We start from the raw sequence: 14,571 nt of genomic DNA on the forward strand, positions 1-14,571 counted from the left end.
TTATTAGGGACCATGTACACTTAAAACATAAATGTTGCCATTTCATGCATTGTACCAGAGTTAGCCTCAGGCTAATTTACATCCGCAGTCCCTGGCAGGACATAAACATCAAAAAACATATGAAAAAAAAACATAAAACAAATATATCACTTTTAAGAGTTTTAATATAAAGAGCTGCAGTTCCAGTTCCTGCAGTCTGCTAAAGCATACTCAGCTCTGTAGCCACTGACATCCTGCAGTCTGCTAAAGCATACTCAGCTCTGTAGCCACTGACATTGTTGGTGTGTGTAACTTTGTATTTTGTATTATGTATCCTGTGTGTTTTTTGCTTTGCACTGTGTAATATGTTTTAATTGTCTCTGCCAAAGGGACTGCAAATGGTACCTGTAAGCAGTACATCAAATGTTTATCGTTTATGTTTAATACTGTACATGGTCCCATAAAATAAATTAATGGAAAAAAAATAGATATATATCAATACGTAGAAGAAATAATGACTATAAAGGCACAATTCAGGGTTTTACAATTAAAAAAGGTTGCTCTCATTGCTGTGGCAACGGATCTGTCTTGTTTTTTGTCCGTCTTCCATGTTCTCCACGAGAGAGGCATTGTGAGTGACACACCCAAATTCTGGTTGCCATAATATACCTCAAAATGTCTGACCACAGCTGATGATCCTTGAAGGAAAACTTTATCCCAGATCTGATTTTTTTTTTTTTTTTTTGAGGGGGATGGAACAATAATTAAATCAGCTAATTTGAGCTTTCTTTCTGATAAATGATGAAATGATGCTTAATAGGGCTTGAAATGTGCAGTATTACAGGATACAAATGAGACCTAATGAAGGGAATGTTTTCAACCATGGTTTAAATATACCACTGATCCAAGGACAATCTCATACCTGCTCTGTAACAGCAGTTTTTCCCAGAAACGATCAGGTCACAAGACTGCCTTTCAGTAAAGTAAACATAGACCAGTCATGTGTAAAAGGAACCGTGTTCGTGCAACTGTCATTTACCCAAGCCAAAGACTTCTAAAGACAACAAAATGGCTGCCATCCAGTGAGTAATGAGAAGTAACATTACGGCAGAAAATGGATGAACTAATAATCCCAAATCACATCCATGTGAAATTACAAAGAAACCTTTCAGAAGTCAAATCGCTGTAAAAACAACAGCGGATAATAAAATATTTGCCATACCTGAATGAAGTGAAAGCATTTCTCCTGATTTACATAATAATGACAATTTAACTCGTCTTTTGTTCAGTTGAAATATCAGAGGAACAACGTTCAAAGTGAAACAAACTTTCGGAAGAGCATTTTATTACACATTTAGGAAATTCTACAGAGATAAAAGCACAGAATAGAGAGGACTGAATTAGCAACAAGATGTCATGGGAAGGCAAAAAGGAAGTACAGGCATCCTGAATGTAATTCAAAATAGGTTGGAAGGTCATGGCACATGGTTCTACCTGCCTGCAAAAATCAAGATTTTAGTATTGACTAAATGAAAAACATACATTCAACAAACAATTTTACAACCAAAAATGATTCTGTTCTTTTCAAAGAGAACTCATATCCACAACAGTACACACACACAAATGACTTCCTCACAGTTTTTGTTAATCTGAGGTTAATATTTAACACTCCCTCAAATGACTCAACATACATTGAAGGTAAACATTGCCTTTCCAGTGTCAAGCCATTTGGCCCTTTCTCACGATCAGGGACTTGAAGGGCTACTACTACAGCAGACTTCATGTGAGGTCAATAGTAGATGCCTTGCCTGTGGCTAGTTTATATGAGAGATGTGTTCAATTACTTGATATCTACACATGAAACAAGACCTAAATTGCCCCCTCCCAGAGAATTCAAAATGTTTAAATGCCTCTCAGGCATCCTTCACATATTTCACTGTTCACAGAGAAGACACGCATTAATTTGCTTAAAGACACAATCAACTTCCCTTCCCTCCATAAACACTTTGAATGTAAACACGACTTTACGGGATGGCATACATATATAATGACAGTCCTGTCATTGGTATTGTGGACTCAGTACCACAAAAAGAGGGCAGGTCAGTTCAAAAGTTCAGTGTTGCAATGCTGTTTGGATGGAAACAGTCTACTGAGACGCTGGGGAGGACACCTGCCACTGACGGAATATAGCAAACACTCTTTTAGATTTGTCACGAGGACCCTGGTTGGAAAGAATAGAGAAATGTCGTTAACATTAAAGCTACACGGCCACGTGGCATCACTACGAGAAAGCTTGCAAAGTTCAGACTTTACTTGCCTGTGCTGGACTACCTCCTGCTGTATTAGAGTTCTTCTTCATGGGCACAAGGAGGTCGAGAGCAGCCTTCCAGCCCTGCTGATGAAGTGCTGTACCTACGTCCAGAGAGGGAATGACCCCTGGATCCACATTCTCCTTTCCCACAGAAATCCAGGGACACCAGTCTCTGTGCTGAGCGAGCGGATCAAATGCATTCTTATGCAGCATCCCATCCTGAAATAACAGAGAAGTAGTTTGTAATAGCCAAAGATGCAGCATCTGTGACCTCCTGGGCTATGACTATCACAAAACATTGCTTGCAAATAGGATGCTTTTGACATTAACTATCACTTTGGGACAATTACTGACCCGTCTATCATGTACAATTCATAATCATTGTTTTCATTTGGCGAGGCTACTTAGAAGGAAATTGGGAGCACGGACTTCAGTGTATCAGATCTCCTCACTAATGTAAATGTGGTAAAATATTACATGCACGAATTTGATTGCCGTACGAAATTAAACTGTGTGTCTAAATCTGATGAATTTTGCAGCCCCATCTTGAATGCAAGTGTGACATAATAAAACTGTGAAAAAACAACAACATGTGAAATCAGCAGTAATGTTAGTTCTTACTGGACCACCAATTGATGAGAGACACAAGCGTTTAGGAGGGTGTTGCAGGCTGGCAGTGCCATCAGGCCCAGAGTTGTCTCCTTGTCCTCTACCGCGAGTTGCAGTTCTTTTGCCCCTGGTCAAAGGACTTGACAACTCTTCACTGGGGCTTGGTGAATCTCTGCTTCGGGCACGTAAACCCACAGGGGATGAGGTTCCTTCACCCTGTAATTTTAAATTTGCCATTGTTAGAGCAGCTTAAAATGAACATGTGTATATACTGAATGTTAGCTTTACCTAGTCAGCTTTCATTTGCTTAAAGCTTGCCTGATCAGAACGGGTAGAGTCCTGGCTCCTCAGCTTCATGCGGCATGGAGTTGTGGCAGGAGTGGATAAGGCAGAAGCAGTTTGGTCCCCCTGGCCCTCCTGTGTAGCTACTGAGGCAGGAGCTACTGCTTGAGCAGAGGGGCCTACGATAATTGGTAAGGCATCTCCATCGCCTCCCATTCCCTCCATCTGGTGGAAATTCCACAAGCCCACCTTACGCATACAGTACGAGCAGGTGAGGATGGGCAGGTTCATGGCGTGCAGAGAGGGGCTGAGGAAGAGAAATCAATGGCTTAGACATCTTTAAAAAAAAGTAATAAAATGTAACATTAAAACATTTGCAAGTGTATTGAAGAGTCAAGCACACCAAAAGGGAAGTTGTATCTCACCTTGCAGCCCAGCCACAGAGAGAAACAATGCATGCAGCCACTTGGACAGCCAAAGGTTCAGAACATGAAGTTCCCCCCTTTCTTTTTTGTTCTTCCTCGATCAGCTGCAGTATAACACTGACAACATCTTCTGTCAGTGACTGCAAGGAAACAGTGGACATTAATCACATGTGAACAATTGAAAATATTTGTATTTTTTAAATACAGCTACACATAAAGTTCACATTTTTCTACAATGAATCCAACCATCTTTTCCTGGAAGCATTATGCTAACCTCTTTCTGTAATACAAACAATGGTTAAAATGTTTCAGGGGGGAATTTTTTTGAGTATCCAAAAAGCCTTATACTCTTTGGCTGACGCACCATAGACTTCAGCTGCTCCGGCTTCATGGCTGGCAGCTGCTGTGCAAGAAGACAGGCGCTCTGGAAGCGCTCCAAGAAGGAAGTGAGAAGTGCTGATGGTTCACAGGCTGGAACCAGCCAGAACCGCTCTGAAATCAAATCAACAATTACCTTTATGATCATGTGGATCATTTCAATTCAGCTGAAATGACACAGTCTGATTAAAGTTTTTGTATTATATGCTATACAAAATGGTTGCTCCTACCAGGGCAGGGAAAGTCAGGCCAGGGGCAAAACTTCTCATGCTGCGTCTGAAGCTGCCTCGATATCTCTGCAATGCGGGATTCATCTATTAGAAGACAGAGGGAGAGTAGCATGACCTTTAATTTTTTTTTGGCAGACTGGCAACACCTTGCCAAAACAAAGGGGTGACATTGTCTTTGTTGTTTTGTTATTTAAAAGTTGTGCTTACATTTTTCAAAGTCTAAAGTTGGTTGTAGTGATGCACAAAGGAAAGCCTGGCAGCTGGAGCACTTGAGCATATCACAGCCGACGTTGATCCAACCATATCTGGCGCACATCAGAGGGGACAGTATTCGGGGTTTGCCTGCCCATTTCAAACAGTGCCATGCTAAGGAACTTTCCACTCGGACACAAAACAAGCATTGTCATATTTATCATTACTCTTTATTAGTGATCACATGGCTGTGTAACATAAAAAGAAAAAACCTTGATGCCTCACAATGGGTTAAAACGAATAAAAAGGATATTGAATAAGATTCCACCCTTGAGAAAAAGGCGTCTTTGTTCGTTGCTTCGCAAGGTGCTTGAGTGTTGCTTTTTACTTCCAGAACTTTCAAGTCTCCTTGTTCACTGAAATCCACACAAAGAGAGAGACAGATCTATAGTTTCCATTCAATTTATGAACGTAAGATTTCTAATTCATCTCAAACTTGCACAGCTAGACAGGAAAGCTCGGCATAGACCTTTTAAATTAAAACAAGTAATGAATGACAGGGTTCCCACACCTTTTTCATGAACAAATTCAAGCACTTTTCAAGCACCTTCAAGCACCAGTTTTTCCATTTTTCCAGCATCTTTAAATAGGTAGCCTACTAGTTGTGTTTGCCATGATGGTCATGGGAAGCGCAGCGGTGCCACTGTATGGCATAATAATATGGGTCTAATTAGCATTATTTCATATGGTGGTAGATTGACTGTTTTGATTTTTAACTAATTGTGAATTGGCTTGTATTCTCAGCTTGTGAGCGGTGTATTGTGTAACTACCATAGCGCAATAACAGTGACAAATAGACATCACACAAATTTCAAGCATTTTCAAGCACTTCACAAAAAAATTCAAACATTTTCACAACCTTGAAAACACTGAATTGAAATTCAAGCATTTTCAAGGAATTCAAGCACCCGTGGGAACCCTGGAATGATAAAGTTAATCGGTAAGGATAACAGATAGCAAACTAAATGGCATGTAATATGAAATTTCATCTGAATCAAAGTTGCGTAACAGGAAAAAAAAAAATAAAAAAGTGAGATCCTTTGTTCGTACCAATCGCTCCCTGCTACATAATGATTATCGCTGTATAAAGTCTAGGTAATGGCTTTATGTGTGGGCAGTAAGTGAACAAAACAACAGCAAACTAATGGATGTTAGAGTCAAACTTTAGGTGCCCACCCCCCTTATCTGCAACTGTGCACGGGTGATATCACGAACCTATTACGTAAACTGACTAAATAACACGTCCTATAAAAAAGAACAGCCTGTTCCCGGCCTAGGAGCTCCCAAACATGTGGAGAGTTGTCCCTCTCCATGAGCAGGCGGCTAAAGGAGCAATGCCTGCCGAGCTAAGTGGCTAACCAAACTAGCTCCTCCGGCCCCTTTAAATCAAACAAACAGCGCGCGATTGTTCAAAACGTGCACCTGTTGGATCCGGTGTCCGTGGACGACACCCCGTCGTTAAGAAGTTCACGGACTTTCTCCGGAGATACGAGAGAAGACTTTTGATGGTTTGAGTTGCCAAGACGATCCCCACGACTGCCGCCGAGAGTCGCCATGATCGGCTCTGACGTCCCCCCGGAAAATAAAACCCTGAAACCAATCGTTCCGCTTTGTAAGACCCCCCCCACCCCCTCAAATAAAACAGTACCTGGCTCTGTCACTGTCAAAAGTATTTATCAAGTAAAAAGTATTATTTTACAGACAACCAGAGACATAAACTCGTTTTTAAAACGAAAGATGCTCCTTTTTAAATGTTCACATATATTTATATTGCATTATTTAAAACAGGATTATAGTTTATTCTATTTACCTCACTTTCCCTTAATGCACTTTTAGTGGTCCATTTTGACAGATATCTCCTTGCAGGGCGGATAATATACTTCACTTTTTTCACACTTAAAAAATATTTACTTTAAGTGAAGGTAGTAATGTGAGTAATCATTTAAAAAGCAACCCCAGGAAAAACATATGCTACAGCCTTACTTTGCTCACCTAGTAATCCTGTCTTGGTTTGTACTTGGTTACATTGTGTCCATAATAAATCCATGATCCAATACATATATTCTGAGGGCAGTTTCAAAGCACCTGACAACCTTGATAGGAAGGTGTAGCCTCTCCTGTGGAGGGCAGTATTTAGTCGTTTTGAACTACCAGACCCAATTAATCTAAAAGGGTACAAGTCATTATTTAGTCAAGAACCAAAAATTTAAGAAGAAGAAGAAAAAAAGGGGTTTGTTTAATGGATATCTATAAAGCATTTTGTCAGGCTAAAACCATGTTGAATTTTTCCACAATTTATTTTTAAATAAGGCTATTATTTTCTTAAAATGCATGGTTTGTATCTTGTTTTGTTTTTTTGTGGTTTATTTGTTCACCAGTGTTCAGCGCCTTAACTATTATTGAGGTTTTGTCCTTTGGAATATTTCTGTGAATTTATGGGTTTAAACATGACATGAAGATGAGTTTACATTATATCACATATGTACTTTTTAAAGACTGGTTATCATAGTATTGTGTTTTTAGTCCTAAATAGAGACCTAAATACAAAAGGGTTTTGTGTATTCTCCTACAGTTCTGCATACCTGGTAACATTTAAACCACAATAAAGAATGACTTTAAAGTGCAATTTAAATATATCATATTACTTGCAGGTGGGGCTTGTTCTTGTCATCACTACACCGGTTTAACTAGTGTGTCAGTATGTAACCTGCTCCCCTTTACTATTTTGTCTACTTCTATGATTTTGACTGTTTGGGACCTCATACAGCATTTGAATGTTTTATATTTTATTTTATATTTTGCTCTTCAGATGTAAACGAAGGTGAACTCATGCAATTGTTTTATTTATCTTATTTTTTACCGTACCAGGGTTGAGATAGATAGATAGATAGATAGATAGATAGATAGATAGATGTACTTTATTTATCCCAAGCTGGGAAATTACAGTGCAGCAACAGCACGCATAGTGACAATAGACACATAAGAATAAAAATATAAAGAACAAACTATACATAATAAAATATCACAATAGTGAGGGTGGGAGTTGATGAGTGGTTCTGATTTTGTATGTCTGTTCCTTTGTGTGTTTTCTTTGTGAATGTATTCATATAAAAAAAGATTTCAATAAAAATATCTTTTTTTTTAAAGAGTATTTTAAATGCTTGTTTGGTAGCTGTGTGTCAAACTTGAAATCATTTCCAAACTCTTGACAGCAAGAGAGTGAAAAAACAAACAACAACAAACAAAACTGTTGTGTTGTTTTGGAGACACGCGCAGCCCCGCCCATTTCTAATGACGCAACGTCCTAATAACGAGCCTTCTGATTGGCCCGAGATCTCACGGCCACAGTGGGGGTAACATTTGTGAATGGCTTCAAAGTGACTGAGCCGTGCGGCTGATTTATAATGTTTTATCGGCACTTTAGCAGATGTGGTTTTTATTCGATGTGACGCTCTTCAGTCGAGGGAAACGATGACGGACGCTGAAGCTGCTCGCAGCCCGGACCAGCTGAATAAATTTGAGAAACTGACAGGCAGGCCGCCGCACGGTGAGACGTTAACGTTAGCAGGTCGGTCAACAACATTAGCACGGCATGCTAACGACAGGTTTTTAAAAAACTGTTTACTGCTCTACTCTTTGAAATAAACACAAAGAGTGTGACTGAGACCGGTGTTACCCTTTTGTTTGCATGTTGTGATTTTTAAACGTCGTCCTTAACCGGTAGCGACTGTGCCTGTTTATCTTTTAACAGCTTGTTAACATATACAAGGTGGTGTGGTTATAAAATAAATCATCTTAGTGCTCACCTTTTTAAATCTCAGTCTTTTAGCTGTACAGTAAACGGCCTGACACAATCATTGATCATATGCATGAGGTTCAATTTACCTGCAACACCTTCACTTTGATTGATACATTATAGGCGTGTCATTGATAGCTATAATTTGCAGAAAACAATACTCAGTGATTGATTTCTAACATGTTTTTCATGCAGCTGTTAGTGTTAGATTATAATGAAAAATACACCTGCAGTACAGCTCGTTTCCTTTCCTGGATTTCATTTTTTATGTGTCACTGATATGTTTTTAGAGTCCAGCTATGTATAGTACACAGTCCGACTCAGGTCCCTATGACTTGACAAAGGCTGCAACCAATGATTATTTTAGTTATCAGTTAAACTGTCGATCATTTTCTCAATTAATCAATTAGTTTGCTCCAGAAAAATGTTGATCACGAGCCCAAGATGATGTTGTATCATGTGTATGTATATATGTATGTATGTATGTATGTGTGTGTGTGTGTGTGTGTGTGTATGTGTGTGTATATATATATATATATATATATATATATACATATATTATATATTATATATAATATATATATAATATTCACAGCATCTAAGAAGCTAAAATCAGAGAATTTGGATTTTCTTTCTAAATTAATTGATTAATTGATTAGTCAGTTTATTGTTGTTGCTCTAATTGACACACAGCTGCAAAAAATAGCCAATGCCCTGGATGACCATTAATGAGTTAGTCATCACAGACAAGATTTATTTAGCTTTTTTTTGCCACAAAGTGGTTACCACACTGGATCCAGTATTCTCTGATATTGTAGCTTGCCGCTTAAGTTAACTGACACCTTAATTGAGTGCATTGACATTTCTAACAGATGCTAAAAGAAAAACCCCCATTTAAAAAAAAAACCCATACTCTTGTGTGGTTTTCTGAATAGCTCAGATAAAAAGCAATAGATTTTGAAGGAGAAATATCTCTAATCTAACCACACACACACACACACACACACACACACACACTGTGCACTCTTACAGCCTTTCCTCTGTTCATGTTCCAGCCATGTTGGTAGAAGTTTTTGGCCCGTCTCACATGTCAGAAGTGAATGTAACATGAACTTCAAGCATGTGGGCATCATCTGTAGCTTTTGTGAGTGCACTTTTAGCTCTTTTATTTAGAGGGGTTGCACTTCCAGTTTTGGATAACATTCAGCCGTTGTTCCTCCTTTTGGACAAAAGCATCTGCCAAATGAATGTAATGTAATGACCGAAGTACGTGGCCTGCTACAATTCTGTGCTATTTGATTAGTCTTGAGGCGATAATATAAAACAGCCCGTGAGTAATGAAGTCCTTGATGTGTGCTGTATTTCTTGGCATTAGATTTGTATCAGTGTGACTGTTCGTTCCTACATTCCTCTGCTTTGTCTCAGTACCCCCCGTCCTAATTGCTGTGCTTTCTCAGTCCTTTACTAATCCTGATTATTAAAAATGCATTGTTTGGCTGGAACATCACACGTAGGTAGGTAGGCCTCAGTTCTATTCTTAGTACTTTAAACCGAGGTACGTTATTAGATTTTGGCTGAATGTGCTCTGTATTCTACCGTCATGTGCATGCTGATAGAAACCTAGTTAGGCTAAGCACCTTAGTATCTCAAATAATGATGTTTCATACTCTGCTATTTGCTTAGCCTTCCTTATAAGGTAACAGCGTGAGCCTTGCAGATAATGCTGCATGACTGATTCTCTGTTTCTCTGTCTGCTTTAGTGCCATTTAATTTGGACTGTACTACATAGGCCGTATGTAGAGTATAAGAAGGAGGACACGCCTGTAGATGATTATCATTTGATGGTCTTTGGCAGCTTATTGTCAGATAAACACAAAGCACAAAAAAGCACAGTGCTGCATGCATCTTGTTCTGGCTACGTGTTTGACCACTTTTTATGTTAACTGGGCAACTTCTGTACAGGATGATTGCACTGTTGCCTGTCAGCTAGGATATCTCGGGGCTGTGTGTGTGTTCTCTTTAATGTTGCCCATAGTTTCCCACTCACAGTGTGTTTACAGTCCTCATGCAGGGAAACCTGAGATTCAGTGTTGTAAATGTCACGTGTTAGTTTATGCGTGGTGACCCATGTACAAGTCTTAACCCTTTCTGTCAGAGCATGCTGGGATATCCTTCAGTGTTCTGTGAAAAGGAGGAGTACCACATAGATTGATAACTCTGTATGAATATTTAATTATATATTTTTTTTAAAAAGTGGACAGATTTCAGGATGTTTGGCAAAGTCCCAAAGGCAATGAACGTATTTAGGTAAATTTCAGTCAGATGTTGTAGTAAAGTGAACCAGCAATACTTAATTCAACTGACTGTATGTCACATTTTGTAGCTTTTTGTGTGTGTTCATCTTATCAGTCCCATCTTATACCTGTTGTCTGGCATCTCTGTTAGCATTCCTCTCATCCTCTGAAACTTTGTTTCTCCCTCTCCAGGTCCTGTTACTCCCCCGGCCCGCAGTGGGCATCGATGTGTTGCTGATAACACTAACCTATACGTGTTCGGAGGGTACAACCCTGACTACGATGAGTCAGGAGGCTCAGACAATGAAGACTATCCGCTGTTCAGGGAGCTTTGGAAGTACCACTTTGCAACAGGCAGCTGGGAGCAGATTCGGACAGAGGGCTATATGCCCACAGAGCTGGCGTCTATGTCTGGTTGTATATCTAATGGTTTTGAATATTCTGATTCTGACTTGAACTTATTTGCATCTTATACACAAACAAAATCCAGTTTTCTGTCAAATGTGTTGAGTTTGGTGTTTCTGTGTTTCTCCAGCTGTTTTGCACGGCAACAACCTCCTAGTGTTTGGTGGCACCGGGATTCCCTTTGGTGAAAATAATGGCAATGACGTACATGTTTGTAATGTGAAGTACAAGCGGTGGTCACTGCTCAACTGTCGGGGGAAGAAGCCCAACAGAATATATGGACAGGTAATCTCATTAACTACCCAGTCAATTGGTCACTCTGGGCCAAATTCAGTTCAGGGATTTCAAATCTCATAGAGTTGAAATGTCATTTTAAGATTGATATGTGAGAACTGCTTCTTACGTGGATGTTTCATATCTTTCCTCCTTCAGGCGATGGTTATTATAAATGGTTTCCTGTACGTGTTTGGAGGGACTACGGGTTACATCTACAGCACAGACCTGCACAGGCTGGACCTGACCACAAGGGAATGGATCCACCTTAAGCCTAACAACCCTCCTGACGACCTGCCTGAGGAACGGTACGCCTTTATGACGCATGAATGTGCTACAAACCAAACCAGGGATCATTCCAATGATGTAAAACTCTGATATGGTATGTTGGTGTATGTGTGTGTGTCACAGGTATAGGCATGAAATAGCACACGACGGACAGAGGATCTACATTCTGGGAGGAGGAACTTCCTGGACATCTTACCCTCTGGACAAGGTACTACACCACGTAGGATACACTCACCAAGCACATTTAACTCATCACCAGAACCTTGTGCCAGCCAAAATTTCAAATTCAAAATGTCTTGAATGTCTGTTGAAGCAATATCTGGTCTATATATGTTATTTTCCTTTATTAGTACTAAATCAGTAGTAATGTGAGAAATGATTATCTGCACTGTCTGCATTTAAAAATCGTTTATTACAGTTTGTGTAACAGTTCTGTTTTGTACATCCATCTTAATCGCTGCATTACTCTGACTCACCGTGTTGTCTCTTTTTAATAGATACATGCTTACAATCTGGAGACCAATTCCTGGGAGGAGATTACAACTAAACCTCATGACAAAATAGGTCTGTAGTCTGCACTTCATTGTTAACTAAGCCCGTTTAATTCTTATTCACACCATTCTTCAATCTCTGTGCTTTTGACAGGATATCCCGCTCCTAGGAGATGTCATAGCTGTGTACAAATAAGAAACGGTGAGTTTTTCAGTCATGCAGTGCAGCCAATATTTCCTCATGAAACAGTGTCTGATCATTCAAATATCTCTGTTGTAGATGTATTTATCTGTGGTGGCTACAACGGGGAACTGATATTAGCTGATCTGTGGAAGATCAACCTGCAGACTTTCCAGTGGAGTAAACTACCAGCGGTGATGCCTGAGCCGGCGTACTTCCACTGTGCTGCTGTCACCCCAGTCAGTAAAACACGACCCTTTCTGGCCACTCTACATGTATTTGTTTAATGAATTACCTATAGGCTGCAATAGTGACCGTTTTAAAGGTATAGGAGTCTGATGCCAGTGTTAGTGATTTCCTTCATGTGCACAACAAGTGAATGAGAGCAGTTAATTATCTAGTTATATAATGTAAATCATGAACTTCAGATACATAGATACGCTGGAATCTAGTCTTATTGTGTTTCCTACTAGATCAAGTTCTCTCTCTAATTTCTGTATTAAACTCTCTGTTCTTTAGGAAATTTACATCTTTCTCTCTTTCCTTCACTTCGTCCTCAGGCCGGCTGCATGTACATCCACGGTGGCGTGGTGAATATCCATGAGAACAAGCGAACTGGCTCTCTTTTTAAGATCTGGCTGGCTGTGCCCAGCCTGTTGGAGCTATGCTGGGAGAAACTCCTCAAGGCTTTTCCCCACCTGGCTTCACTTCCCACCATGCAGCTGCTCAACCTAGGACTCACACAGGAACTCATTGAACGTTTGAAATAGTAGTGCAGTGCAGGATGGACTAATGAATGATGGGATGGGCTGGGCTGGACTGGACTGGGAGGAGAAAACAGAGCACAGAATTCAATTCACAGCAAAATTTCTCGGGAAAAATGCCCTCTCCCTCCCCTGCCTAACGTAGCCCCGCCTTAAAACCAAAAACAATGGGATGCCTTTTTTCCCCCCGTTTGTTCTTATTTTCAGCAGTTTCAGTGATGATAAAGAAAATAAATGTGGAATGTTTTATGGATTTTACTCAACGTCCCACCCCCTCCACTACGGTTCTTTACATGATGCCTTTATGTCAAGCTCGATCTGAATTCCCGCTTCTCATCCTCCCAACTTTCACAGTTGGAAATACTTTATTTTGCCAAATCATGCTTTCAAAGACTGTTTTTAAAATCTGCCTTCTAATATTTTAAGAATTCTGTGCAAAGGAAGAATGCATGTTATTTATTTGAAGGACTAAATCCATTTTTCTTGGGGGTATTCTCATCACCTGATATTGCTGTTTGCACACTTTGTCTTGCATATTTTTGGATGTTTACTTTTCTTTTTTTTTTTTTAAATAGATCCTACAAGCAAAGTAACCAGTCAGGAAAGTGGCAGACTGTTTGCCAAATGACCATTCCGGTGTTTTTGCACATTTTGAGCCAATTTAATTCAAATATCATATATAACTTTTAAGTGAGTTTTAGATTTTTAAAATGTTTTTGCAACTTGCCAGGCAGCCTTTTTATTTCAGGTTTGGTGTGGAAAAACATCCAGAAGCTTGAAACCTAAGTTAATCATGTGTTTTTATTGTTGAAGTTATGTTATCCATGCATAATTTTGACATAAATAAAAGCAGACATGGTGTTGTTTGTAAGGGATTAGCTGTCTTAAATCGTAGGTCTTTCTGAGTTGTTTTTATTCTATAAATGGAAACCAGTGTCTGTCTGGAGGTAAGGAAAACATTTAAAATCTAAGCTATAGTATGCCTTTTTAAAATGGTCTTAGTAATATATGTTATTTGTTATAAATTAGCTAAAACATGCAGAAACACTGTATGTTCTTCATTAGTGCTGGTTATGTCTGAGCCCTTGTATTTTCCTGTATTTTCCATTATACATTATGTTACAGCCTAGTCCGGAAAACCATCTGCAAAAAAAAAAGTCAATTTCCATCCTGTTTGCTTGCAGCTCTCATTCGTAAACCAAACCATGCAACACATCACTGTGAATTTGGTGCTCTCTAAAGTTAATTTAAAATGCTTTTATTCGAATAAAGACTTAATTCTGCTCAGACTTTTACTCCCTCTCTGTTGATGACATAGGAAATGTTTTGCACAGGGAGTTGCTTTAGTAGCAGGCTCATACAACCATTTGTTTATACTGCAGTGCCTTTTCCAAACTCTTAATGAGGTTGAAATCTCACAAACACAGGCAGTATGAGATCTCTGCATGTTTAAACAAAGGGTTCATATTGAAAATTGCATTTAAGTGGACCTTTAACCATTTTCAACAAGTTATTACATGCAATCGCTCGACATCTCGGTGAAAAGAAAACACTTTTGTGTCCTGTTTCAAGGATGCAGAAGCCTTGTATACTGTTCCTGTTAAAGGCCAAAC

At 39.4% G+C, this 14,571-nt stretch overlaps 2 protein-coding genes across 3 annotated transcripts; one reads left to right on the top strand and one right to left on the bottom strand.

The window, feature by feature from the left end:
• Positions 1–1,290: 1,290 nt before the first annotated feature.
• On the bottom strand, positions 1,291–6,089 carry zc3hc1 (zinc finger, C3HC-type containing 1). The gene is made up of 10 exons (XM_010757161.3): positions 5,889–6,089; positions 4,720–4,822; positions 4,422–4,572; positions 4,215–4,298; positions 3,971–4,098; positions 3,607–3,746; positions 3,218–3,488; positions 2,912–3,115; positions 2,297–2,509; positions 1,291–2,200 (listed from the first exon to the last, which is right to left on the bottom strand). The coding sequence occupies exons 1-10, from the start codon at positions 6,020–6,022 to the stop codon at positions 2,126–2,128; spliced, it is 1,503 nt and encodes a 500-aa protein (XP_010755463.1). The 5' UTR covers positions 6,023–6,089; the 3' UTR covers positions 1,291–2,125.
• Positions 6,090–7,769: 1,680 nt separating this feature from the next.
• klhdc10 (kelch domain containing 10) lies at positions 7,770–14,247 on the top strand. 2 transcript variants are annotated; one of them, XM_010757163.3, is made up of 9 exons: positions 7,770–8,034; positions 10,749–10,970; positions 11,092–11,246; positions 11,394–11,542; positions 11,646–11,730; positions 12,020–12,086; positions 12,168–12,215; positions 12,294–12,433; positions 12,755–14,247. In XM_010757163.3, the coding sequence occupies exons 1-9, from the start codon at positions 7,938–7,940 to the stop codon at positions 12,962–12,964; spliced, it is 1,173 nt and encodes a 390-aa protein (XP_010755465.1). In that variant the 5' UTR covers positions 7,770–7,937; the 3' UTR covers positions 12,965–14,247. The 2 variants fall into 2 exon arrangements, with proteins under 2 accessions (XP_010755465.1, XP_010755466.1); XM_010757164.3 differs by having other exon boundaries at positions 7,770–8,013.
• Positions 14,248–14,571: the final 324 nt, after the last annotated feature.

Source organism: Larimichthys crocea, chromosome XX (assembly GCF_000972845.2).
Source record: "Larimichthys crocea isolate SSNF chromosome XX, L_crocea_2.0, whole genome shotgun sequence".
Taxonomy (NCBI): domain Eukaryota; kingdom Metazoa; phylum Chordata; class Actinopteri; family Sciaenidae; genus Larimichthys; species Larimichthys crocea.